The sequence below is a fragment of the Bombus affinis genome, chromosome 5 (genome assembly GCF_024516045.1).
Source record: "Bombus affinis isolate iyBomAffi1 chromosome 5, iyBomAffi1.2, whole genome shotgun sequence".
NCBI classification, from domain to species: domain Eukaryota; kingdom Metazoa; phylum Arthropoda; class Insecta; order Hymenoptera; family Apidae; genus Bombus; species Bombus affinis.
Window position 1 is genome coordinate 8771607 of NC_066348.1, and position 27228 is coordinate 8798834.

Consider the following 27228-nt stretch of genomic DNA (forward strand, 5'->3'; position numbering starts at 1 on the left):
AAACAGCTTTTATCTTCTATTGCTTTTCTTCGTGCAACGAACGTTTCTCAAAAAAAAGAAGAAGAAAAGAAGTGGGAAGAAGATCTGGAAGAAATTGTATAAATTTTGAAAATTCAAATGTACCTTAATCGCGTTTTTGGTCAAAGGATTATTTTTTAAAGATTCAGGAAATTTCTTGAAGAATCACGAAACTGCACAATTCTTGCAAACTATTCCGATGATATCTGATAAATAACGTGTAATAGAAAAGAAGATGGTTTAATGGAAAATAAATTAATCCTTTATTTTTAATTTTGTCTGTTTATAAACGTCACTTCCAGATTAAAGTTTCCTTTTTATAATTAATAAGAAAACCATCGCTGGTAATCATTTACAATTTGAAGAACATACACTTTCTGTTTCACTTGTTGCAAATAATTTATCGTAGTCTTGCGTTAACTTAACCCTCCTTTCTGCTGTATCACTGACATCTATCGCAATAAAATATTCTTCTGCGTTGAATTTAAAATATTTACCCATTATTTCGTGTAATTTAACGTTACTTAAAGGGGAAAAGAAAAACTCGTATGGGTTTACGTCAATTTACATTAATCGAACTGGTTTCTAAATTAGAAATAAAATTTATATGAAAATAAACAATGATATAATTTTATTTAAAAGACAGATAGGAAACACGAGCAACTTTTAATATTTAAACGCGTCTTGAAAAATACGAAGAAATGCTAAATAGGACATTTTTATTGAAAACGATAGCATAGCTCACTTAGAAGCATAATGAAGTTATAAGAACAATTAAATTATGTTACATATGTTTTACATATTACATAGGAAATTTTATATATTTTTGTTCTATACATTACATATAAAGATTTGAAGGATATGTTCGAAGTCGTTCAATTGAAAAAGCTTGAAAATATTGTAAAATCAAAGCAATTAGATTCGTGCAAGCAGAGTCTGTGTCGTCGTAACGCTGAACTGATTCTTCGAAACGCGAAAACATGCAGAAATAAGGAAATCATTATCTAATTATCGTATGAAGCGTACAGAATAGAGGCTAGAATGCTTGAACCGGTGCACGATTTCCCTTTGATTGAATAATGATCAATCGTGGAAACACAATGGCGTGTTAAAATCAGAATGAACGGTCGTCCCTCGGATTGTATCCGATACAATCGTTAAAGAGTCTCTTAAGTTGGAGGAAAATATGAAAGAATCTTAAATATATGCGATTTCTCATTTGAATTTTATAGTAGAATTTTCTTCGTTGAAAGGAAATAAAATTGAGACTTGAAAATTCAAACGTAGTAACTCCTTTCATAGTTATTAAATTTTCTTCTAGTTTGACTGACTTTAGTTTAATTTTTATCATCTGCTTTTTTAGAAAAATTGTAATTACTATCGGCTACCTTCGTCTGAAAAATTTATGTAACTTTTCAACGTCAGAAATATTCAAACTAATCAGACCAGAAACTAGTAGAACTGCCAAATTAGTTACTTAATCAACTATCAAATCTACGGCTCTAATTCCAACTACCTGCATAAAGAGCGATCGGTATGTGAGATAGACTTTCCAATCGAGTTGAATTTAATTTATTTAAATATCGCATTTAATCCTCTTGTTACGCAGAATGGAGCATATCGTTTAACAATTTCTATATCTTTGATATTTAGCTAAAATTCTAGCAATAATCAGCTCATTTGAAATGATCATCTAACGACGGTAAATACAAACATTTCGATTTCTACAAATTGTTGAACAATCGACTGATTGCTTTACAAACCGAGTTTGTTAAAAGATTGAAAATTCTTGTTAATATGTATATCTTGATTAATACTAAGACGTCAGAAAATCTATTAAAACTATACAAATATGTGATAATTCGTCTATTTTATTATGACGAAATTTTCTCAGTAAATGTACAATTAGATTCTTAATAAATTAAAAATCCTCGGTTTGAAATTTCTACTAAATCAATAATATTTTTACTTTCGAATGCTTAATAAATTAAAACCTACGAAATTGCGAACATGTGTTAATAAGAACTATAATAAATGACAATTATACAAAAAAAGCAATAAGAAATTTCAACCCCGTTACGACTTCTATAATTCCATAAGAATGCGATAGAAATTTTATATCTTTAAATTTATAATTATTATTTTATCATCAATTTATGCATTCCTATTACTTAAAACGTTGATTAAAACCAATAAAATGCATAAGCAACGCAGCTTTACTTACACCGGCTTCACACGCGGAACGAATCGTTGACATAGCCTGGTTCAATGCGACAAGTTAAATTCGGCGCTCATTTATCTGTGTCAGTGGTGCTTATTATCGCGTACAAAGCGGCGTTTAGCCCGATGTTGCAGCCACGACCGGCTGGTTAACAATTTCATTTGGTCATTGACATTGTGTTCCGACCATTAATACTCAACCTTTGAACGTTCATACCGAAAAACTTCCAATGAACTAAGCTAGGAACGATGTATGTACGTGCCATAAATAGCACTATATAATTAGCAGTAATTTTAACAAGGATGATTCTACGTGAAGAATTAAGTCAAAATCGTAAAACAGAACGGTGAAATAAATTTTCAGAAGACCCAGGACTATTAATAGTTAAGCTTTGAACGCTAGTCTGTATTCAGGTTGGATGGGAGTGTGAATGAGAAATGTACGTCAATCAATTTCATTTTGCAACCAGCAGGCAAAAATTAATAAAATATATATGTAGTATATATATATATATATAGTTGATCTTTGAATGTCCATATCGAAAAATATTCCGATGAATTAAACTAAGCTACAAGCGTATATCACGTAACAGCTCGTAATTAGCAATCGCATAATTAGTAATATATTAAAAAAGGCGATTTAGCACGAAAAATTAAATCGTAATCGTGAAATAGAATTTTGTCATTTGATGCTCCATTTTTCAGAAAATTAAGTTCGATACAATGAAAGTTCAATAGTTTCCTATTACGTGTAATATTTTATGTGCTAATTAATTATATTTAGAATCTAATAGGCTGAGCTTCAGAGTGCAATTACTAAACTGTGAATATTTTTGCAAGTTCTTCTTTTTATGAACGTTATTTTTACGAAAAAGCAATAAAAGGTATAATACACTATGTGCTGTAGTTATTTTGAGTGTTTCTAATTCTACATTTAAGTTTTCGAAAAGTACATAAGGATTCCTACTCTACTTATCATAATTTCTTACAATAAATGAACGAATAATATAATATACCAGGTATGTAAATATGAAACCGGAATTTTTGTATAGAAAATACAAAAATAAAGTAAGAATATTTTCTCTATCACAGTAATTAGTACCAAATTGTGAACTTGATCGCGCTCACCTGTTACGCCGGAAATAAGGTTGCTTCTTTCTTAAAAAATTCTGTCGTCTATGTTTACTGACTTCCTTGCTTCCTTGTCGCTGACTTCTCCTATAAAACGTGAAACTTGTTAGAACTAAATGACGTTATGAATTCGATTACAAGTTTACTTATTACGATCTTTTCATACACAATAATTAAATTCCCCTGAAGTAAATTAATAAAGTTGCAAGTAACAAGTTTACTATTCAATCGTAGATTCAGTAATTTGTTACCAACAACGAGTTGATTCTGCCTCTAGTTGAAAATTGTAATTTAAACTGTAAATGCCATTACTGTAACAAAATATTCAAAACGATACAATATTCTTGCTGCCGTTGTAACGATCTAAGTATCGCTCAAAACTCATGCAAATATCCCCATAATTTATTCATGCCCAATTCCTTGCAATTACGTCGAGTGTTCGCATTAAGCGCAATTAAACTTCCTCGGGTTTCAAATCTCGAACTTCCTCCTTACGAAAAAGATCACATCTACGTACAATTCATCCACAGTCAATCGTTGTTGCACAGATTACTCGAACTAATAAAAACTCGTGCGCTCATTATACATTCGTCGCTCACAGAAACGTTCACACGAACGTGTGCCCTATTTAACTTTGTTTCGAAGTTAGAGCCACGTTTGTGTTGAAACAAATCCACAAATGCTTGACTTTCAAAATTTCCAGGCGCATGTCAAATGATACAAAGCCGAGGAAGGCCATTTCGAGGGCCTCTCATAAAGGTAAGCAATTGAGGATTGTTGAAACACAAAGATGGCTAAAAGTTTGGAACAAGGTCAGACGGGGCACATATTCGCGCGAACATTTTCATTGTTCTTGTGTCTCGTGTTTACTTCTGAAGCAGGTTCCACGTGTTATGGCACACCCTGTATTTTCTTTCTTTCTCGTTTAATATTCTCAATTTGCTGCGTGTACTTCGCGAGCTAACTTTCATCGTGGCGCTCACAGCTCAAACTAGGAAAATAAATAATACCACTCGCTCGAACCACTTACTTTCTTACATTCGTACAGAAAAAAAGATAGATCATTTCTTTCACCTAAGATGTAGGTCAAGATTCATTCCGTTCTCTAGAATCTTGGTTCTCGAAGTGCGTATTTCGAACAGTATACTTTGGCTCAAATATTTGTCCATGCTAAAAATGTCATACGTAATTCAATGCCAGAAAATATTGACCGATCTTCGGGAATAAAATAAATAGAACAGGAAAAAATATCTTCCTTTTTATAAAGATACACACCTTATTATAACTATTATGATTGTTAACCATTTGCTGCCATATATCAACCAAAGCTGTCGACCAAGCTCAATATGCACCGTATGCACGACAAATAATACAACTAAGAATCTTGAAAATACATCTAAGCTACATTGTTACATACTTTATACACTTGTACTTATGTATCGATGTCTCTCACTTGCAGATATTACAATCTATCTTTTGTCAAAGAAACATTGACATTTTCTTGAAAAAAGAAACATTGCTTCTATATATCGAGCGAATGATACACGTGCCAGACATTTCGTATATTATGCGAACTGCCTCAGCTAAAAGAGGCCACCTAAATACCGTCATTGTTTTTATAACATAAAAAATATCTATGTCATGGTCTAAATAGTTTCAAAAGTGAAATACACACCACGAACGAGAAATTTTATTTTCGGGTGGTTTCTTTTTCATATTTCTATCATATCTGTTGCATACTAATTATAATATTGAATTAAATTAGTTTGTTTTCATACTGAATCGTAGTCATCGCGTAACTATGAGCTTTTTAAATAAAACCACATCTGTTTCTCTTCATTGTATTGCAGAGAACATTACGCAATAACAAGTTTATAGAAGAAAGAAGAACATAACTATAATATATTATAAGTAGATAAATGCAAAAATAATGTATTATGGTAATATTATAATTCAATGTTTCATAGATTACAGCGTTTTGGAAAGAAAGTTTCGATTTGCAAATTTCGGTAGAGCAAGAGATAGAAAATGGCGTCACCTTTGACTACTTGAGCGACGCCCTCGCGTCGCACTGCGTTCGACGCGGCTTAAGTATAGTAATCGATCTCCTAATTCTTACTTCCTCAGAGTACATTAGGGGAACACGTCAACCGGCTCATGAACGCTCGGCACCGAAACAATGTCACTGGGAATATATTTACGCGTTAGCTAATTTTAGAACTCAAGAGTTGTACCACCTGATAACCGAACCACCTGCCATCCGATAATTATTACGTGAAAATTCCACAATCATTGTTATTAGACAAAAACGCATTGTTATTAGATAATTTGCTTCTGAAATTATTGTTCAACCAATTCCTTTGTAAGGACACACTTCCAAAGTCGTATTATAATTTTTCCCTTCGTTCCGCTTCCGGTTTTTCTAACTCGGTTGGAAATTTTGACAAGCTTCGTGATCGTTTAAGTATGTTTGACCGAGCGATATTTTGTCATATTCGTTTTCACATAGAGAAATTGGTCTATGAAGTTTCAATTTAGATATCTTGAGCGATACAGAAAATTTCTATTAATTTTGGAAGAATATACAGGTACGAGAAGAATTTTGTAGAAAAATTTTTATTGTGCAAATTCAATATCTTTTGATTTGATATAAATATTCTGATCTATTGTATTTTATATAAATAACGATATATAGTTTACAATTATTGACATCTATATAACCAGAAGTGCATGCGATACGATAGTTGAAATCATTATTAGATAATTACGATGGTAAATAATTGTGAGTTGAATAATACTGTATTTGAATATTTTGTCGAGAATAAATGGAAGTAGGAAATTACACGAATAATTTAATTGTTTCTTCAACATTTTGTTACATCCAAATAATTAACTTAAATCCGGAATAAGATTCCCCTATTCTTAATCGACTCCTGTTCTTCGTCCTATGATAAATAATTGTAAGTTGAATAATATTGTATGTTGAATATTTTGTTGAAAGTAAATGGAAGTAGGAAATTACACGAATAATTTAATTGTTTCTTCAACATTTTGTTACATCCAAAGAAATTAATAATTAACTTAAATCTAAAATAAGATTTCTCTATTATTAATCGACTCCTGTTCTTCGTCCTATGATAAATAATTGTGAGTTGAATAATACTGTATGTTGAATATTTTGTTGAAAGTAAATGGAAGTAGGAAATTACACGAATAATTTAATTGTTTCTTCAACATTTTGCTCCATCCAAATAATTAACTTAAATCCGGAACAAGATTTCTCTATTATCAATCGACTCCTGTTCTTCGTCCTAAATGTAATAAAGTAAGGATATTACAATCGAGGAGACAGGGGTGGGGGGAGACAAGGAGAGACTGAGAGAGACGACCGTTATGCAATAGTTTAACCATTTGTCTATTCCAATTGGCGTCATCATATCGACGACCGATTATCTTTCACAAAATAATCGATTAGAATAATCGATTAAAATAATCGTATCACGGTTAAAATCACGAGTATTCACATGAAAGTCATATTTGGAAGAACGACTCTGAAAATTATTCAGAATTTACAACAAATATTATATTTACGATTCTGTCTTATCTTTTATCTATGAGCAGTAAATTAAAATAACAAATTTATAAAAATTGACGATTTCATTGAAACGGAATGAGCATATAGAAAATAGAAGATTGCAAGAAATTACAAAGAAATTTAATTTTACAATTAATATCAATATATGAATTTACGCTCTTCATTTTTCATACTTTTCGTATTAAATTAAAATAAAAATTGAACGCTGGAAGGTAGATTCTAAAAATATAGAATTCATACTCATTTTTTATTTGTTCACAGTAAATTGTAATATATATATATACATATGTGTGTGTATATATATATTTTTTTTTTCTGTATAACAAGTTATAAAAAGAAAAAGAGAAGAAAGAGAGTTTAGCTTAACTTAACTTGATACAAGTTCGTATTTCACCAATCAATTACGGCTTATAGCGTTTTTATTAGGGTGCTAACACAGTCTATATTCGTACATGTATTTCACTCTACTAATTCTCTGTCATTGTACGATGCTATCGATACACTGTTCTATTCAAGATTCAATTTAATATCAGCGAATCTTTCCTCTGACCCTTTGTACAGTATTCCTATTCTTACTATACAATTTGTTTTATACGATCAATTTATAATATTAGAAGCGAAATGAAGCAACAGACCTAACTCTATTAACAAAAATTCCAACGACCTTTAATCTCATACCAAGAGATTAAAAATTCTAGTCTTCTCAAATTGTGCACCACTCAAATTGTTTCAAACAATGACTAACGCACAAGTGCATACAAAATTTATTGAAAGAATCCAATTAAACAGTGTTTGCAATTCAATGGCTTTGTTCTTAGATGATGAATTCAGTGTTTAACAAAATTCTTCAATCGTTGGAAAAATATAAAGAAATGATATCTCTTCCTTTTTCTATTTACATTAAGACATTTTCAAATTTTTAAGTTTCCAATTTTCTAAATTAACAAATATTTGAACCCGAATATTTGAACTTGGAATTCACAAATATAGAAATTTCCAATTTGCTAGCTGTCGAATTTTCGACTTCATAATTTACAAACTTCAAATTCCCAAGTTCGGAAGTCTTCAATTTTTCAATTTACGAGCACCCAAACATTCAGATACCAAACTTGCAAATTCTCAAGTTTCAAACTCGCGAGCTCACGAATTTCCAAACTACAAATTCACGAACTTCCAAATATCCTAATTTTTAAATTTCCAAACCTTAACCTTCGTTAATTCGCAATTCAACGCTGTTCAGAGGCCACGATCTTGCTACGAAACTTGCAAAAATCTCTCTTCACAATCCCTAAAATGTAATACACAAACCACGACTCTAGAAGACTAACCGAAACTACGAAGGAAGAAAGGGAAGGGATAAACGAGTACTCGTAAGACCTAACAAAGAAGAAGCAAATTAGCGTAGCAAAGAAGGAACACGTTCGTTAAGGGTGGACAATGACGGAGAACTCTGTTCGTCTAGACTCACCAGATTAAACACATCCGCAGCGGGGGAAAAACGAAAAATCGAGCCGCCAGACGGTGTACGCGATCTCTTCGTCACGATGGATCTCCTAACGCTAATGTGGACGGTCCAGAGGATGTCTAGCGACTGGGCTGCGTTAAACCGCGGAACATTTCAATTTCCAACGCGACAAACCGCGAGCGAACTCCATCGTCACGTGACGAGAGTTAGATACTACGCCTTCGGTGCAACCACGGGGAGCAGATGGATTTCAGACGCGTTTCACGATGAGCAGAGATCAGCAGTTTGTCATTTGCTCTAGCACAGAGAGCTCTCAGGCCGGAGAGAAAGGTGTCGAATTTGGAATTTTGGGGATTCTGGAGATCCAGAGAATTTGCAGATCTGGGAAATGGAATTAGAATTGGAATCAAGGTGAGATTTTTCTTCTTTTCTTTTTTTTTTTTTTTTTTTTCTTTGGAGATCTTGGAAATTTTAGAGATCCAGGGAATTTGAACATCTGAGAATTGCAATTGTAACTGAGGCAAAGTTTATTTGGAAATGTTGGAGATCTTGGAGATCCAAGGAATTTCAAGGTTTAGGAATTGAAGTTAATTGAGATGAAGTTTGCGTGGGAATTTTGGGGATTCTGGAGACCCAGAGAATTTGGAAATTGGTAATTGGAATTAAAATTGAAGCTCAGAATTTTTGAGAGTTAAAGTTTGGGAAAACTGAAACGCATAGTGGATTTTGGGAATTTCGTTTGCGAGGAAGTTTTGACTTGATATTAGAAATTCGAATTTGATGTGAGGTGAAGTTTCTAGGTCTTGGAAGTTGAATTCTTCTTTCCTGAACACTTTCCGACATCACCAGGGAGTAATATAGCTCACGCAAACATGGTTTCTTCTTGGATTTTCAAGGATGCCTATAAAAGAAGGCCAAACGACCCCATTTGGCCATCTGAATCATATAAATTGTATGTACCTATTAGCGTCAAGTTTGGAGGAGAACACATCGATTGACCCACAAAGGGGATCACAGTCGTACGAGCGCCAAAAGAACTAAAGGTTACCATTAATCAAGGTTAATAAGCATATCAAACCATTTTTTTAATTTTCTACATTGTACGTTTCTCGCCTACGCGAGTCTATCATCTTCTAAACTATGTTTTCAACTCCTGATCTTCTTTAAATTGTAAAATATAAATTACCAGATAAATTTCTACATTGTACGTTCCACGCCTACGCAAGTTTATCATCTTCTAAACTACGTTTTCAACCCCTGATCTTCTTTAAATTGTAAAATATAAATTACCAGATAAATTTCTACATTGTACGTTCCACGCCTACGCAAGTTTGTCATCTTCTAAACTACGTTTTCAACCCCTGACCTTCTTTAATTTGTAAGATATAAATTACTATATAAATTTAAACATAAAATAAAAAGAAACATTAAATTTCTTAAAATCATATAAACACAAATTTTAAGTATAAATTAAATATAATTAAATTATAATGAAATATAAATTATAAATATTGCAAGATATAAATTACCAGATAAATTTCTACATTGTACGTTCCACGCCTACGCAAGTTTATCATCTTCTAAACTACGTTCTCAACCCCTGACCTTCTTTACATTGTAAAATATAAACTACGAGATAAATTTAAACATAGAATAAAAAGAAACATTAAATTTCTTAAAATCATATAAACCCAAACTTTAAGTACCTACAGCTCAATTTTGATACTAATTAATATTTAATAACGATCATCAAAATAACACGAATACATAATTAAATTATAAATGTAAATTGTGTTCATAAAGATATGAATTTGCACAAGCAGAAGATATCTGTCTTACAAAGTGCAAGAATAACATTAATACAGTATTATTAGTAAGCTCGTTGATAGAGCTGCTGCCTCTGATATTTATCCATGATCGATAACAATAGTGATACGAGACAGCTTGCCGTCGTTGCGGTTATTCGCATGGATAAACGATAAAGAAATTGAGCACAGTATGATGCACGGATCAGCCTACGAGTTCAAAGGGGATATATTGATCGTAGAAGGTGTGTATACGTATATGCTGAGGTATTACTCGGTCACTCGACCCACTATGATTTCCTCTGCATTATTAATAATCATTAGTTCGTTTGTAGTTCTTAAGATTAAGGAGAAATTGCAGAAATCGGGCAACTTTGTTTTTATTAAATGGATATTTGGTATTTTGATGAAAGCAGCGTTTCTTTTTATGAAATATATTTAAATGTGAATTCTACAACGGCAAGTGTCTTTAAATATAATTTGTACTTTAGAAAAGAGAAAGTTTGTAATTCCTGGTTACGTGTTTTGGGGGAAAAATGATATAAAATATAAGAGAAAATAATTTGATAAAACAGCAAAAGAGAAAAAAGTAGAAAAAATGATAATATTGCAATTTTTACAATAATGTACTTTAATGGAATAGTATAGATAGAAAAGATACAATGAGTCACTTGTGATTTTAATAAAATAACACAAAGTTTATTAAAAGGGTAGTCACATATGTTTCGTGTAATTTGATAGAGCTAAATTAACAAAGAAAGGTAAAGCAGAGCTGATGCCAAAAAGCAACAAGGTACTTCGATCAGGCCTCAAAATAATACTACGATATTCAGCAATATTTTCAAAATTATATCATAGAATTTAGGAACTAATATTTACAAGGAACAAAGATTCCCTTCACTAACAAACAACTACCAATTTCATCATTTCTACGAGTTCTAGATCGTTTATTTTACGATTAATAAAAATATACAAATATTTCTAGTAAAATTAATTCTATTAAAATAGGACTATTATTACATATTATTTTTCTTGATCATATTATTATTATTATATTATATTCTATACCTGATTATTTCTATCATATCACTCAAATTATAGTCGCTTATCTCTGACATATTGAAGCACGCATCAAAGACCAGCAGTTGAGTAGCGTCAATACAAAAAGAATCTTTAAATAACACTCACTTTTCATCCCCTCGTCACACGAAGAAAGAAAGTCGATGTTATAATTTCCAAGAAGAAGAAATAGGATTCAGGGTTACGCTGAAAGTGTATCACTTCTGCACCATCGACGACCCTTCTATAGCTGCACGTTACGTAACCTACCAACCCCCGAACATTGAACTAAAATCGAAAAGTGTTACGATCGAACCACGTCAATCAGCGTCTCATAAAATGTCCTCGTTCACACTCTTTCCATTAATCCCCGCAGTCCAACTGCGTTACTTTTATGGCGGTAAGAATAAACGGCTCACCATTGCAACTTTGCTACTCGAAGGACTAAATTTCAATTAGGTCTCTTTCCTCTTAACGCGTTTAGGACTTTTTACATAGCAAATTCAATTTTAACTTATCCAATTTACCGCTCAAAGAGCTACATTTCACTCATATTTGAATTAACTTTGCATTAACAATTGTTAATTTTCACGCACAAGCACCAACTTCGTCTTGACACTCCACAACGTAGCTTTGGATCAATTTAATTCTAGCTTATATTCCAGATGCTATAATTGTCCTATAATTCAAAATCATCCAATGATTACCACACGCAGGCTTAATTGGACGCACCATAAATTACCTTCTAATTAAATTTAACTTAACTCTGGCTTATATTCCAGATACCTTCAACCATAATTCAAAAGTATTCAATAATTACAGATAACCATAACTTAATGCACCGTGAATTAGCGTTGCATTAGGTTTAGCTTAGTTCCAGCTTCTATTTCAGATACTTTCAACCATTTATCCAAAGTCATTCACAGATTATCACACACAAATCCACGTTTAAACTTCGAATTCATCACTGAAATAACCAATCTGACAAAACTTATGTTAGACGGTCTTTTTTCAGGGAAAATAACTGTTGCCTCGTGCTAAGCCGCCGATGTAAAACACGAGGATGCGTGTGCTGACCGCACACATCCGGACGAATGTCTTATCGACATGGGGTCGCGTGCACACGTGTGACGAGAAACTGTCCGCACCAGGTTCGCTTGCAGGTATGTGGGGGCAGCCACCCCAGTAGCGATCCATACGCCCTTTGCTGGAATAAAATCTCATGGCGTCTGCGCTGAAACCCACCACCGTCAACTTTCCCCACTGTACCCTGTCCTATAATCCTGGACAATTTTGATTCCCTCTAAGGCCCAGCTTTGCATCATTTTACTTTGTATAAGTACGGTGTAATAGAAAGTTTCTGTCGTATCCTTTTTTTTTTCTTTTTTTTTTTTTTGTTTTTTAAGTAATAGTTTGTTAGATGTCAACAGAAATTATTGAGATTTTTTGTAAAAGTTTTTACAGAAAGCTTTTTGTAACAACTTTTAGATCAAAGAAGAAATCTTTTACCTAAAAAGATCCGGAGTTTTGGTCCAATTTTTCTGCGTCTAACATATTTTTATATTTGAATTAGAGTAAGTTCTATTATGTAAATTTCAAAGAAATTCGTAGAATAATACTTCAGGAGAATCTTTCAAATTTCCCTGTTCCTAAGTTCTTTTATAAAAGAAATGTATAAAGTTCTATATTTAAAGTAGGGTAAGCCGTGTTATGTGAATAATGGAAGCTTCTGTTAAAAACTTTTGTTCTATCTCATTTCCAGTAATAGTACTACTTTTTGAAACATCTGATATATTCTGAAAACTGGGGTATAAGTTTTATTCTGTTTTGTGTGTCTCTACTTGGGAAGTTCATTTGAAATTAAGTTAAAAGGATTGCATCAACAAAAGTTAGTCACGCTAAAGGAATCTTGGCAAATAAATATTTTACATGAAACTACCGTAACGAAAATAATAATTTGTAATTTTTCCTGAAATTAGGAATATGTATATTGAAGGGGGAGTGTGTGGTGGGGGAAATGGTTTGTATCCTTGAATATTCATTACGTTGTTCCAAGCTGTAGCTGGGCTATACGCACTCGTATGTACATGTTGAGTTAGATTCGTAGATACGTAATCTATATATTGTAGATTTTATATGGGAACTTTGGAAATAGTTTAAGGATTGTTGGTGTATTTTCATAAAATAAACAGTCACAACTTGTAACTAGTCACAACAAATTTATTCATGGCTACAACTGATAATATTCTCAGCAATAAAATAGAGATTTCAAAAACAAAAAGGGATCCATTTTATAATCCACACAATAATCGATCATAATCTTCGACATTAATTTATTAATTGATCGAGCAAGGCGTAACAAGTACAGCCTCGCTTTATTAATATAAAAAAAAGACATACGTGTTTTAAATTTACTTTACCTTAATACAATTAATAAATAATATAGTTACGTTGTACTTAAAAACCGAGGGATTTTGTTCTTTCGCGATCATCATCTGTTTCGTTTCTTATCTTACATAAATCGTCTGTATCAAATTCCGTGATCTAATCCACGATATTCATAAATTTTATTTTACATACATCGTCCGTATCGAAAATCCAACGAAATATCATTCTTTGTTTCGGTTAATTAGTTGCCAATTATCCCTAGAAACAATTTGCACCGTGATTTCTTTGTCGAGAACACGATATCAATCGCGAAATGATATTTCTACAAAGAGAAAAACATGAATTTCGCTAGCAAGGCTAGTCGCTTGTTTTAGAGAAATGAATGTTTCTCGAATAAAAAATGAAATGATGTTTCAAGCGGAGCTATCTCATCATCGTCGATGAACACATTTCATTTTTCGGTTATCAATCTTAAGCTTAGACGAGAATCATAGCGGTTAGAACACATTTACTCGATCATAATCGCGTTAATCATCAGATAATTCTTAACCACTTAACGCGCAAACGCCTCACACCTTACGCAAGATGTGTTATTCAGTCGTTTGAATTCGACGTAACAATGAAAATATTATTTATGAATTTCTCTTTTAGAACAACAATCGACAAGCTGATGGACTTATGCTTAACCCTGCTGCATTCTTTACGTTATCTCCGATCAAATATTTCTTTAACGTTACAAAATATATTAAGTTCGAACAAAATATAAAAGCACTTTTACTGTTGTAATGTAAAATTTACGATTCTTTTTTTTTGTAAAATAACTTTCAGGTCTATAGTTTAAATATATCAAGTCTCTTATCGTTAAACAGCTGTGTAATAAACGTAGTAAATAATAATAAAATAGTAAATAAACTGTTCATATTGAAACATTAAGCATCAATTACTGTAAAACTGATACAAAAATCGATCCCAGAAATTTGTGAAAATAATAACGTTCTGCAAGCACATAATCCAGAAGTGATAAAAAGACTGAATCGAGCAGAGGTTTCAGTTCTTTACGACAGTTACTCGTAGCAGAAATTTATAACTGTTCTTATGTCTCTGTGAATTTTTTTCTTTTATTTTTTTTTTTTTTTTTTTTTACAAATCTTTTCACAAAAGCTTACAAGATAAGCTGGTCAGTGCCAATACTTTTGCTCATCATACGTATAAAAATGTATTTGTATCGTACGTATATACGTACACTGCCAGGCATAATATTAAGACACCTACTCGTTACAATTATTATAAGACTCTAACAAATCCTACCTCGTTTAGAATTTTGCTGCATAAAGCAATTCTAATTGAAAAAAAAATGGATTTAAATGAAGTAACAGATTTGTAGTAAAATAATCGAAAAATAAAACAAGTTAATATCTTGAAGTGTCCAAGTATTTATGGCCAGCACTGTACTTTCGTTCGTCAGTAAATAAATATTCAAGACTTGCAACAGAGTTAAAAAAAATTGCGAGATATTAATCATTCTGTTTTACTTTAAGTTACGAACAGCACGTCATGATTAATCTACATGCACGTTAAATAGTTAAAGGTCGAACTATGCAGCTCAATCTGCCTCCACGTTCATAAATAAACGTCTTTATTTTTTCTCGCGATCTAACCGACCAAGTATCAAAATATCACTGTTCGATTGAAATTCCATCCGCCATGCTGTCAGAGAAGACACGGCGGCTTGGAAACGATAAAAAAAAAAAAAAAAAAAAAAAGAGAGAAACAGTTCCTTGTCAGGCGATACCATTCACAACCATATTTTATAATAAACCGCATTTCAAGCACGCTTGTACCATTAAATCAGACACGCCAGGCGTCGACCTTTTTCAATCTTCCTCGCTTATTTTCTATTCACGCGATCAACGCATATTTCTAAAAAATACATCAGAAAATACATCTTCTCCATCAACAAAATGGAAGATCTTAAAATTAGTATTAGATGATCTTATACGCAGCCCAATCGAGCTGCTGGTTTTATTAAACAGCTAACTTATCACATTGGCCATAGTTTTTGCTTTTCTTTTCTCCCGTCACTCTATCTTCAAAGATTCTTCCATTAATTCTTTTCTTCTTCCGCTACGTTCTACCACGTTTTCTCATTCTTCTTTCCTAATGTACTCCTTACCGACCTGTTACTGTACCATTTCCAGGGCGCACAGTTCAAGAGAAGGTCTTGATGATGTCACGGAGACTCGTATAGGTTCCAACTATGAGACCAAGGACCGCGAAAAGTACCAGCGACATGTTCTTTGCTATCATTATCGCCTTTCCTGTGCGATCGTGCACATGCCAGAATGTGCAGATTTGAATGAGAGCGGGGAATGCCAGGCCCAAACCAGAGAGACACAGAGCACCGAACAGGGATATAAACAGATCTAGTTGCGGAATCGCCACGGCTAACAGGACTGAAATATACGAAAGGAAAAGAGATTATAGCATTAATTCTTCTTACTATTATCGTTTGGAAAAAATTTGTACAGGTATAGCAAGCGATTAGTCAAAGTTGAGATGGACAAAGGGATTGTAACTTTGATGTCCTTTTACAATTTATTATTTAGGGAAATTTGTAGAGAAGCGATTAGATAAAGTTAGGATTGGAGAGAGGATGAGTACAGTTTTAGTATGATCAGACTAATTATTTTGTGGAGTGAAAGGATCGATAAGATTATTTTTATCGTTCAGAAGAATTTGTAGAACAATTTTAGTCGATTAATCAAGATTACAATGGGAGTAGGGGTAATCCAAGTTTTAATATGATCAGACTAATTATTTTGTGGAGTGAGAGGATCGATAAGATTATGTTTGTCGTTTAGAGGACTTTGTAGAGAGACTTTAGACGATTAATCAGCATTACGATGGGAGTAGGGATAATTAAAGTTATTGATATGATTGGAGTAATTGTTTTGTGAAGTTAAGAGGTCGATAACATTATTTTTATTATTTAGAAAATTTTGTAGAAACATCTAATCGGTTAATTAACGACAGGGTGGGATAAAGTATGATTAAAGTTTTAGTGTACTCGGTCAGAGTAATTATTGTGTAAAATTAACAGATTGATGATCTCATTTTTATTAGAATTGAATTGTTAGGAAATTTTATTATACTCGGATCGTGTAAAGATAGAATAACAAATAAAGTTTTAGTTTTGCATTTAGCTAATCGTTTCAGTTTCTAAATAAAACTCTGTTCTGCAGGGAATTTGAATTATCAGAAGCAAGTAAGAGGCAAACAAGACTTTCAGCGAGTTAGATTTAGATTCGATTAAGCCTCTGGAATAATTACTCCGAGTTAGAAGAGACCAAGTCACAGGTCAGGGAGAATCTAAAGCAGTTATGTATATTTGTGGAACAGTTAGTTTTAACCAGTTTGAATTAAACGCGTGTAAGCCTGTACAATTAAAGCCAGGAAAAGATATAAAATCAATTACTTCCATATCAATTCTTCCAGCTAAAATAACAAAGTTAATGATCAATAGATTACACAGATAGAGGCAAAACTACGTCACATAAATTAGGGTTAAAAATCAAGTTCCCTTCAAAGAGAAATGTTTCTTTACTTATTAGAAGAACAAATTCAGCATTTAAATAGAATCAAATATAACACATTCCTCTATTATTAAAAGGAAAATTCGTGGAATAACTACAGAAAGCTGTACATTCAAGAACTACACCAACTTAAATTTCCAATTCTAATTAATCCTCAATTCCAATAAATTGTAATCAATTCACTCTACAATTAATTAAATTCTCACTTAATCATATTCCAAACTAAAACTCAAAATATAACAAAACCAATCAATTATAAATATAATAATAACCAAGTACTAACAAGCCAAACGACCAGAAGCAGAACGAAACTATGTATCTATTAATCACTATCAAAAATCAAAAATCCTTTACGAAAGTATATTCTCATCAACAATTCAAAACCTTTCCGTAGGCTAATCGCATGAAGGCTATTGACGCATTGACGTCAACGTTACAAGGAATTGAGCTCGGTTATCGTACAGGGAAAAATGTTTTGGTACTTGAGCAATATACGATATGAGCAACTGAATACTATATCAACAACGGCCATCGTCCGACCTGGCTCGAATTGACGTCACGTTGAGTGAAGGACTCGAAACATTCACTTACACGTGAAAAGGACGAGCGAAGTCCTCAAGACGTACTCCCACAACAGCTTATGCGAATTCTTCTCAAGATTCGGTGCGAGGTAATCCTTCCAGATGATATCGATCGCCACGTAGCATTGAATCGGATGAGTGAAGAAGATGGCTATAGCCAATAAGATTTGAACGCTTTTGGCGAGGGCTAAAGGTTCGTCCAAGTTGAAGGTGATGCTACCTTTGATGCCACTGCCATAACGAATGTAACCAAAGAAACCTAGTCCTGTATAGAGAGCTACGATAACGCCCATTCCAATGTTTAGGACGCCGAACGTACGCATGAACGTCTTTGGCTTCTTCATTTCGTTCTCCAATGGCATTACCTGCAACAAGACAGAAGAAGGTTCGACAATGTGGTTGCAGTTCAAAGGCGTTTGTAGATATGGAAATATTTGAGATTTGGAAAATTTAGCTTCTGGCTAAGGAAATTTTGTAAGTTCTGTATATTGGAATGTTCGAGTATCGAGTTCTTAAGTATTCAAATTTCTGAGCTGCCAAGTTTTCCAACTTGCATATTTTCAAATACGGAGACTCTCCAATTCCTAAATTTTCTAATTATCTAAATGTCCGAATTCCTAAATTTTCGAGTATTCCAATTTCCAAATTATCAAACTTTCGAACTTCCACTTACATTCCAACGAACGTTCAAGTATCTGGTTTTGCAAATCTGCGAATATTCGAACTCTCTAAACTTCTAAGCTTTGGAATTTTGTAATTCTTGGTCTCTCGAATTTCCAAATGTTTAAATCTTTAAGTTGTTTAGTTTCGAATCTCGAGATTTTCAGATCTTCGGATTTCTCATAACTTCGATTTCCAAATTTTCAAATATTGAAATACCGAACGAGTACTCACCACGCCAATAGCTTCGAGGGCGAATAGCACAGTGCCAAAATAAAGAGGGAAATTCTCAACATTTCCAATCACTTCTCGATTCTCGAACGACAAAGGCTCCCTGAAGATGTAGTACAATATTATGCTAAAGCTGACGAACGTAATGAAATTAGCGACCGTCGAACACGGCGCCAGGAACTTCAGATTTCTGATCCAATTGACCAAAATTAAAGGTATCAAAATTGCCAACATATACAACCTGACATCAATGTCAGAAACGTATGTTTTCAATGCCTGAAAACAAAAAGAGAAACAATGTTGGTTAAAATAAAGAATCAACGTATTAAAAATGGAATTAATTTGATATTACGAATGATAACATGAGAAATGTTGATATGAATATAAACGGTTAAAAATGCAATGGAAGTTAGTTGCATGTTACCAGAGATGATAGAAATGATTTTTCAAATTTCTTCATTCGCAAATTATATTTCACAACGCAGAGAAAATTTTTTATTTCTCAATTTTATTTCACATAGACGTCGTATAAAATTAAAAAAACAAAAATATCGGCTAATCGTCTATATACAACGTATACGTATTTTGACTTGTTATCGATCTTTTACATGTAAATAGACAATCACAGACATTAAACTTTCGATCTTCTCTTTACTCTTTTTATACGATTTTTATTTACCGTTTCAGACTCACGAACGATTTGAGATCATAAGAAGAAAGCAAGAACTGACATAATTCATCTTCCTATTTTTCTAAAATCTCGGAAGCTGGATTGAAAGATCGATTTACAATCTAATATCACGAAGATATTCATGTCATTTTGATTGAGAGTATTAAAACCCAAGTAATTCAGTATGGAAATTAATCGACTAATTAATTTAAACAACCAAGATTCTCCTATATTCTGCAAGATTCTTTCTACATCTATCTATGATAATTTCTTTCTGATAATAAATACCTTTTGGTACAAAAAGATCTCTCCAGTGGACAAACGCGAATGACAACTATAAAATGAGATAGAAAAGGCAACAATTACATTTGGACAAGTTTTAAGATCAATATTTAATAATTGCGATAAAGAGTATCAGCAACGAAATCAACCTTCTTTCATTCAATTGGACAATTTTTTTAATGAAAGCAGTATGATCAAATTGTTTATGCTATCCCTGTTTCCTTAAGAAGACTGTATTATGATTTATATTATGATAATATTCTGAAGGAATACGAACACAGACTCGAAGCGTTGCCAAGGAAATTCAAAAAGAAACTGCGTTTTTCCTTAGAATTATCCTGTAACATCGTTCGACCGCGTATTACGCTTGCAACGTAACGATATCAATTTGAAAATCATTGCAATGTGCAATTATAAAAGAATTCGTATACGATACATTTTACACGTATCGCGTTTAAAATATTTAAGCTACGATACAATAAATTGAAAAATAAAATACGTTGGTCGTGAGACTCGACGCGCATGGCTGAGATTCCATCTGTAGGAAGCAATTTCTTGGCTGTCTATACTTTCTACATTTCTACACTGACAAACAATTCAGAAATGAACAGATCGACAATTTCGCGCCATAATATACCGATATTACCACATTACTTCTATTCGAAAACTTTAAAAAGAAGTAGAAGAAAAAAGGAAGAGAAGACTCTCCTAGCCAACTTGCACAACATGCTGCTAGTTCTTCAACAACTTTACGAGAACTGTTTTTTTCCGTAATTAATCAGACGGACATTCTTGCAGCGGCTTATTAAGGCAATTACGCGTTAAAACTTTCAACTTCCAAGATGAACAACACCGTCTCGATAAGGCTGAGCTCTTTAAAAATTGAATCGTCTATAGATGATACAGAAAATAACGTATAGTGGGAATTTCAATTTCGATATAGTAACCTTAACGCGTAAATAATTATTTCACGCAACAGGCTGGAATTCCGCAAGTGTAACGTCGACACAACGATCGTTATCGGTTCGCAGTGTCGTCGATATCGGGCGTAGTTGCGTTTCGAATTCAAGGGCGACCGGAAATGGGCCGCGACTCCGTTCTTAACACATACCATTTACCATTGGCTCAACCTTCGCCTTACGTAATAGAGAAACGTGACGCAACGAACGCGATTCTAATAGGAGTTTCATTTTTGCCACGATACATGGAGTTTCCCGGGACGAGTACAATTTCCCTAGCGTGTTCCGTGAAAGAAAGAGTTTCTTCCCAATGGTGAACTTACGTAAACGTCATTATAGCAACGAACGTATTTTATATAATTATTAGACTTAGGCGCACGTTTCTGCATCTATGAAAAATATAAAGATGCAAAGAAGATAAAAATGCACGATATGCAAAAATGTATGGAATATTCAAAGCGCAGTGCTCGTTATAATATTTAGTATTTTCTTGCACAAAATATGAGGTTGCGTACACATTCGCGAATTGTTAAATAGAAATATTTATTTCAGAGGATAATTTTGAAGGCATTTGAAAGATATTTTTTGCTATGCAAATGTGCAATTATATTTCAAAATCCAGCGCTTTTCATTTGTACGTAGTTGCAGAATTTTGTTAGTACCACCGTCTGTTTCTGATGTTGGAGTAGAAAATCTGGTTAGAAATTTAATTATCGGGGGATTGATTGAGCTTATTATTGGTAGGAAATTACAATTTTTTTTAATAGCTTCACGCCTAATTTCAAGTGTTACAGATATGTCGTTGTGAAAGTTACATTTTAATCTTTTTGATAAACATTTCTCGCGATTGATTTTACATTTCTTGTAAAATTTTTAATCTGTCAGAATACTAAGAATATCTTCATCATATTCGTCCACGATATTCTCATCGCAATTATTAGTAACACGAAAATGAAAAAAGAATTACATGTTAAATGTCTGCTTTAAAGCCGAATTCACACGTCCACTTATCAATATCAACTATCAACACGCAACCATGGCACTAAAAATACAAATATGACATCAGACAGTCTCCTTGTCATAATAAAAACCAAGAATAAACTCATTAGGAAAAAGAGTAAACAGATCCTTTTGCGCAACCGAATTTGTCGAGGATTTCTTTCGTCACTTTATGTCGCTTAGCAAAAGAGATACGAATGCCTTTATAGCTCGAAATTTTTCAGAGAAGTTCTTCTGCCACTTTATTCGTATCGTTTCATAGAAAATTAGCATAGCAATGCAAAACGTATTCCCGACGAAAAGAAAGGAAACAAAACGCGAGAAATTCCATGTGTTTGTTGTGAACGTAGCTTAACGATCGTAGAAACATATTACGTTTCTGCCGATGAACTATATGTAGAATCGGAGAATCGCTGATTTTATTGAGATCACGATAATTATGCGTGCTTCGGATGACGGAAGAACGTGATTGTCGTTCTTTATCGAACAAGTACGTCCACGTGTTCGTAATATCTGAAAATCTGAATAGAATAAACATAATACGTAACACAATTAATTAATGTAACGATGCTGAGATAAAATATAGTACGCGGACTGTAAAATCTTCGAACTGAACGTGTCTCTTCGGGGGTTATTTTTGTCGCTAAAGCCGAATACGATGGCCATATCTCAGAGAAACAAACGATTTTAAAAATTCAACCTTATGAACATTTGGCCGGCCAAGGTCTCAACTGCAGTGACGAAACAAAACAAGTAATGGCACAGCCAATGCCAATGCTCTCCAAATGCCAATTTTACCGCTTCCTGTGTGAACGCGTAATAGTCTAACCGAAACTAAAATGTAAACCAAACCTACTGCAATACTTACGATTCAAATGCATGCAAATTAATCCTCACGGTAGTTTAAAAGTACGAAATTTTAAAAAAAAGGTGTCGTCGAAATCCACAAGGACGTCACACATCGACAAATTTCGTCGTTCGTGGAAATTTTGTGCGTCTTATTTCCGTGAAGGACGAACCTCATTTTCGACTTCAACGATCTCGAAAACATAAAAAACTGTCGTTCTAGTCAAATATCTTCAATTCAGATGCTATAATGTTGCACGTATAATGCTACACAATGTTGCACGTGGAACGTGTAGTAAGTACATTAACGGCACATGCTAGTTGATTACACGTGGGCATACAGCAAGTATAGTAATACCAGTTACTATGTAGTAGGTTACACGTGAAACGTGCAATAAGTATGGTCCAGTATAAATAGTTATGGGTATGTAGGTAATGATATGGTGAAGGTACCGGTTACTGTGAAACGTATTTACTTCGTATAATGCATGCTGCAATTAATGGTAACAGCATACGGAGAAGAAGAACGTGATACGCGTTCTTACTCTGGGAAAGATGATAGAGATAGTTGAATAAGGTAATACTGTAATGTAGGCGAAAGAGTAAAAGCCAATAGTAAAAGTAATGACAATAGTACTTAAAGTAGTACCATAATTGTAGTAAAACTGGCGAAGGAAAGTAAATAGTAAAAGTCTTACAGAGGAAATATATTGTTACACGAAATGTTCCAGCCGGACGAACCCATTTAAACGTCTAGACGTAAATATCTTTGAACATTTAATAACATAAATTGTAAATTTACATACCATGCTAACACCGTTTCACAATTTCGTCGTTCTTTTAGTGTTCAAAATGATCCGAAGGTCATGACTCAGACATATTCACGTGTATTCCCTTGTCTGGTACAAGATGCAATAGAAAAAAATACGCCTTTCATACATAAAAGATGACGATGACCTTGAAAAGACTGAGAAAAAACCGAGCAAACAAAAAACCTTGCTCGATGATATTTCCCTTTGGAAATCATTTAATTCGAGCTAGGATCATTTTTCACCACATTAAAGACGAGAGTGATATTTAAGTGGCCTGGCTGACCCTACCTGGGACACCCTGTATGCATAGTGTCATGTTAAACATAGTAATATCCAAAATAAACGCTCCACTACGTATAGATTACTATGCGGTATATAGTTCGATAAACCAAGGAATGATAGATAAAACGTAGTACTATGTTAAATATAGAAGTATCAGAAATAAGTATTCCATCATCGGCAGACTGGTTTGTTAAATACATCAAATTAGAAAGCGTAGAACAATCAAGAAGGAAAGATAAAAAGAGCACGAAATAATCTTATTACGATAATATTCAGTACAAATATTGAATTTTACTATAATATATTTTATTCTTCATTTATTTCATTATAGACGCACTACCGTATCAAATATAATTTAAGAATCATAATAATCTGCAAATAAATCACTCATTATATCCAAAACCTACAACGTCCCAATTAATAAATTATAATATCCGTATATAATAAATGAATGGTTCGCTATAAATAGCCAATTCTGTCAGACTCAATATCACACAATATACCGCTAACTATCAACGTTTCACCAATTAATATACCGTATACAGACTGTGTTATCAAACTGACGGCACAAATCAAAAGGAGGAGAATCTACATGAGAAAACAAGTAAAAAATATAGGATACCATCTTTCCCTGTGGCGCCTTGTTCTCGCGAAAATCGAGCTTGGTAATTTATCAAGTATATTTAAAGTCGACTAGTTACAGACTGGCTATGCGTAAATAATCAACAGGAAGTTATTTCACGTGCGAAAATATGATCAGAAATGCAGGATGAAATCTTTCCGTTGCATACCTCGTTCTCAAGGAATTACAGTTTAAACGTGTTTTGTTAAGGACTGGTCTAGTAAACGTGTATGTTAAATTTGCATATTTATTCTTCTCCGAAGAGCAACTGTCTCACGAAGAAACTTTATTCTACATTTTTGAATTATTTTCAAATATAGAATTACCTCTTGTCAAGTCTTAATAACTTTCGTTCAGTCCGACGCAAGCCAAGTTCTATGTACTTGGCATATTTTCAAACTCGATTTTCTCGAAAACCAAGCATCGTATGAAAAAGTTCCATTCTATTTCTTCGACTTGTCTCTTCATTTAGAACACCAAAGTTCGCTAACATATTGCATAATAAAAGATACTTTGCTCTGCTCCGTGATATACTTCGCTCAACGAAACGAAATATAAACGTCTCCCTTCGTGCATCTTCGTCCCTGTTTCGAAACAAAGGTCCTCTAAACATCGCGAACGAGTCAGAGAAAAAGAAATCATCGAATTGAAACGCCTTCTACATCGTGTAGATCGCCTTGAGGCATACCATTTTGATTTATCTCGTTTTTTCGCGGTGACTCCACGACCGTGGCGGATAGCTCTCGCTATTCTAATTCTCTGGCTTGATTCAGGATGTACGATTAAGAGGGCAGAACACCTTAATCAGATTACAAGGGCATCCAGTGGATAGACAATGAGTTTAGAATCGTTGCTCGTATGTTAAGAAACTACGGTAGAATTTTATTCGTCCAAGCTCATTGAAAGATAAATAGTTTATAATAAGGTTAAATTAATGTTAAAAAGAAAAACGAACGAATCGTTGCTCGTTCCTTAACAAATTGTTAATTTATAGAACGTGGAACGAAATTGGTTCTATTTCTGTGATATTTAAATTGGGAATTTAAGATATAAATAAATGGATTTTTACTGGAATTCGATATCGATTAATCGGATTCCAAGGTTTGATTCGTGGTTAAATCAAATTACAGTGACGTCGAGCAAAAAGATTGCGAATTGCTTTACCAATTGCACTTGTACAAATTTGTTAATTAAGAAAATTTGTTAATTGTGAAAATTTGTTAAATACACGTCTTCGTTTGTATGTCTGCAGATTTGAAACAATTTTCGATCAAATTAATTGCATCTGAATAAACGCTTCTAATATATTCGGAGTAATATTCGAAGATATACAAAGCAAGATAAAAATTCTCGAAAAAGACAAATTAATATATAAAAGTAATATTTATCATATTTATCTGACATATTGTGGAGAAGTGTCTTTAAACGAAAGAAAAGAATGAACTGAATGAAATATCGCTTGGTACAATAGAAAATAATAATAGTTTTCTTGGACGGTTGACAATATGTGTAGTACACTACGGCGATTAATTAACGACGTTATTATTATTGTTATTGTCGTTATTTCCAATTTCTTCCTCGTGCTTCGATTTTCTATATTTTTCAATTTAGAAGTGGTTTCTGATATCGGGGAACAATCGACTGCGTGTGTTCCCTGAGGGTTTCAGATATTAGCGAAACCGGTTCGATTTCATTTCAGAGCGCACGAATGGACATGTTCTGCCGTGAAAAAATTACCCTCGAACCGATAGAGAACTACACCCTATTTCCTGTTGCAGCCAGATTGAACCGATTCCGATTGGTTCACGTGCGTTACACAACAGATCGAACTATTACGTTTAATCAGTCCTCGAGTTCAGCTTGGAACTTCCGTTTAGAACGCGGTCCTTTAAATCCTGTTCCTTCTTTCTTACCCAGTCTTATCATTATTTAAAAAAAAAATAGAAAATTATAGAGTGGTGAGTTTAATTGGTTGATTGGGAAATTGAATGATAGCCTATGGTTATTGATTTGCTTGCTTGTCGTGTTATATAACAAATGATCGGTGAGATTTTTTGCTGTTGCTGTAGTGTGATTAGATGTTAAATATTTTGTATTAAGCGGTATCTATTATCAACGAAAGTAAACTTGGCTAAACTTCATCAAGCCACTTCCAACAAACAAAAGATCTACAACATCCGATCCAAACCTATTCCAAAAGAAAATAAATTGGAAGAAACTCAAATAGACCGAAGTAAACCAAATTAAACTGAAACAAACTTCATCAAACCATTCTCAACAGATTACCAATGCAACGTGTTCTCTGCGTCCGAAGACAAAGTATGCGTATGTACGAGAAAGAAAACATTGCACAGTGAGGCGTTTGAATGAGAACTCGAGACAAAGGTTAAAAACTGCATATAACGTGCATTTTTCCTGAAACTTGATATTAAGTGATTCGACTTGAGTAAGAGTCTGTTTATCAACTCTTTGTTAGCTACCTACTCTTTGACTCAGTTTAAATATTTGATGATCGAGTCGTGAATATTTATTATTCTTTGTATAATCACACATGGTGATGTTTACCTAAGCAAAATGCTAATGTGGAGAATAATCTTCCCATTTCTTTGTAAGTGTCATGCAGAAATCGTTTATCCTGTCTTCCGTTTCGTCAGATATTCCTTCGATATTTAGTAACGAATAAGATTTAAGATTTCAAAGACAGTTTTTATACAACGTCAAAAATTTTTTTCAGATAACTGTAGTCAGAAATCCACTTTTTAACCAAGTCGATCGTTACGTCGCGATTGCCAATGTATTTCGCTAAAAAGATACCGTAGCAAAGATTATGCAGTAATATAATACAGTACCTTTTTGGCATAGAACAATTAAAATTACAAAATAGCTGAAACTTGTTCTTTTTAAATCGATTTTTAAAGAAAGAAAGAAACTGTTAAATTAGAAATTAAAATTAGACATATCTCGTACTCAGACTCTTTATATTTAAGATGTTCCAAACGCTATGTGACAA

The 27228-nt window shown here is 33.3% G+C and overlaps 2 protein-coding genes and 2 long non-coding RNA genes across 6 annotated transcripts in view; 2 read left to right on the forward strand and 2 right to left on the reverse strand.

The window, feature by feature from the left end:
* The window catches only part of LOC126916079 (proton-coupled amino acid transporter-like protein CG1139), a 26906-nt gene extending 14597 nt beyond the window's left edge, over nucleotides 1–12309 (reverse strand). Inside the window, exons 1-3 of one of the 3 annotated variants that reach the window (XM_050721458.1) lie at nucleotides 12036–12309; nucleotides 11423–11972; nucleotides 3367–3456 (exon numbers count right to left, since the gene is read on the reverse strand). The gene's annotated coding sequence lies outside the window, so the exon portion shown is untranslated. Of the gene's footprint in view, nucleotides 1–3366; nucleotides 3457–8173; nucleotides 8269–8432; nucleotides 8584–11422; nucleotides 11973–12035 lie in introns of those variants that run through there. The other 2 variants (XM_050721457.1, XM_050721459.1) reach the window with 2 other exon arrangements.
* Nucleotides 8640–17637, forward strand: LOC126916102 (uncharacterized). Its single transcript, XR_007710419.1, has 3 exons — nucleotides 8640–8840; nucleotides 12309–12456; nucleotides 15880–17637. It is a non-coding gene; the product is annotated as an uncharacterized LOC126916102 (long non-coding RNA).
* Nucleotides 14482–27228, reverse strand: part of LOC126916077 (proton-coupled amino acid transporter-like protein CG1139) — a 39607-nt gene continuing 26860 nt past the window's right edge. Inside the window, exons 6-8 of the mRNA XM_050721450.1 lie at nucleotides 18750–19022; nucleotides 17866–18220; nucleotides 14482–16134 (exon numbers count right to left, since the gene is read on the reverse strand). Of these exons, the coding sequence (XP_050577407.1) occupies nucleotides 15890–16134; nucleotides 17866–18220; nucleotides 18750–19022 (873 nt within the window). The 3' untranslated portion in view covers nucleotides 14482–15889. The remainder of the gene's footprint in view (nucleotides 16135–17865; nucleotides 18221–18749; nucleotides 19023–27228) is intronic.
* Nucleotides 19020–19607, forward strand: LOC126916104 (uncharacterized). Its single transcript, XR_007710423.1, has 2 exons — nucleotides 19020–19356; nucleotides 19434–19607. It is a non-coding gene; the product is annotated as an uncharacterized LOC126916104 (long non-coding RNA).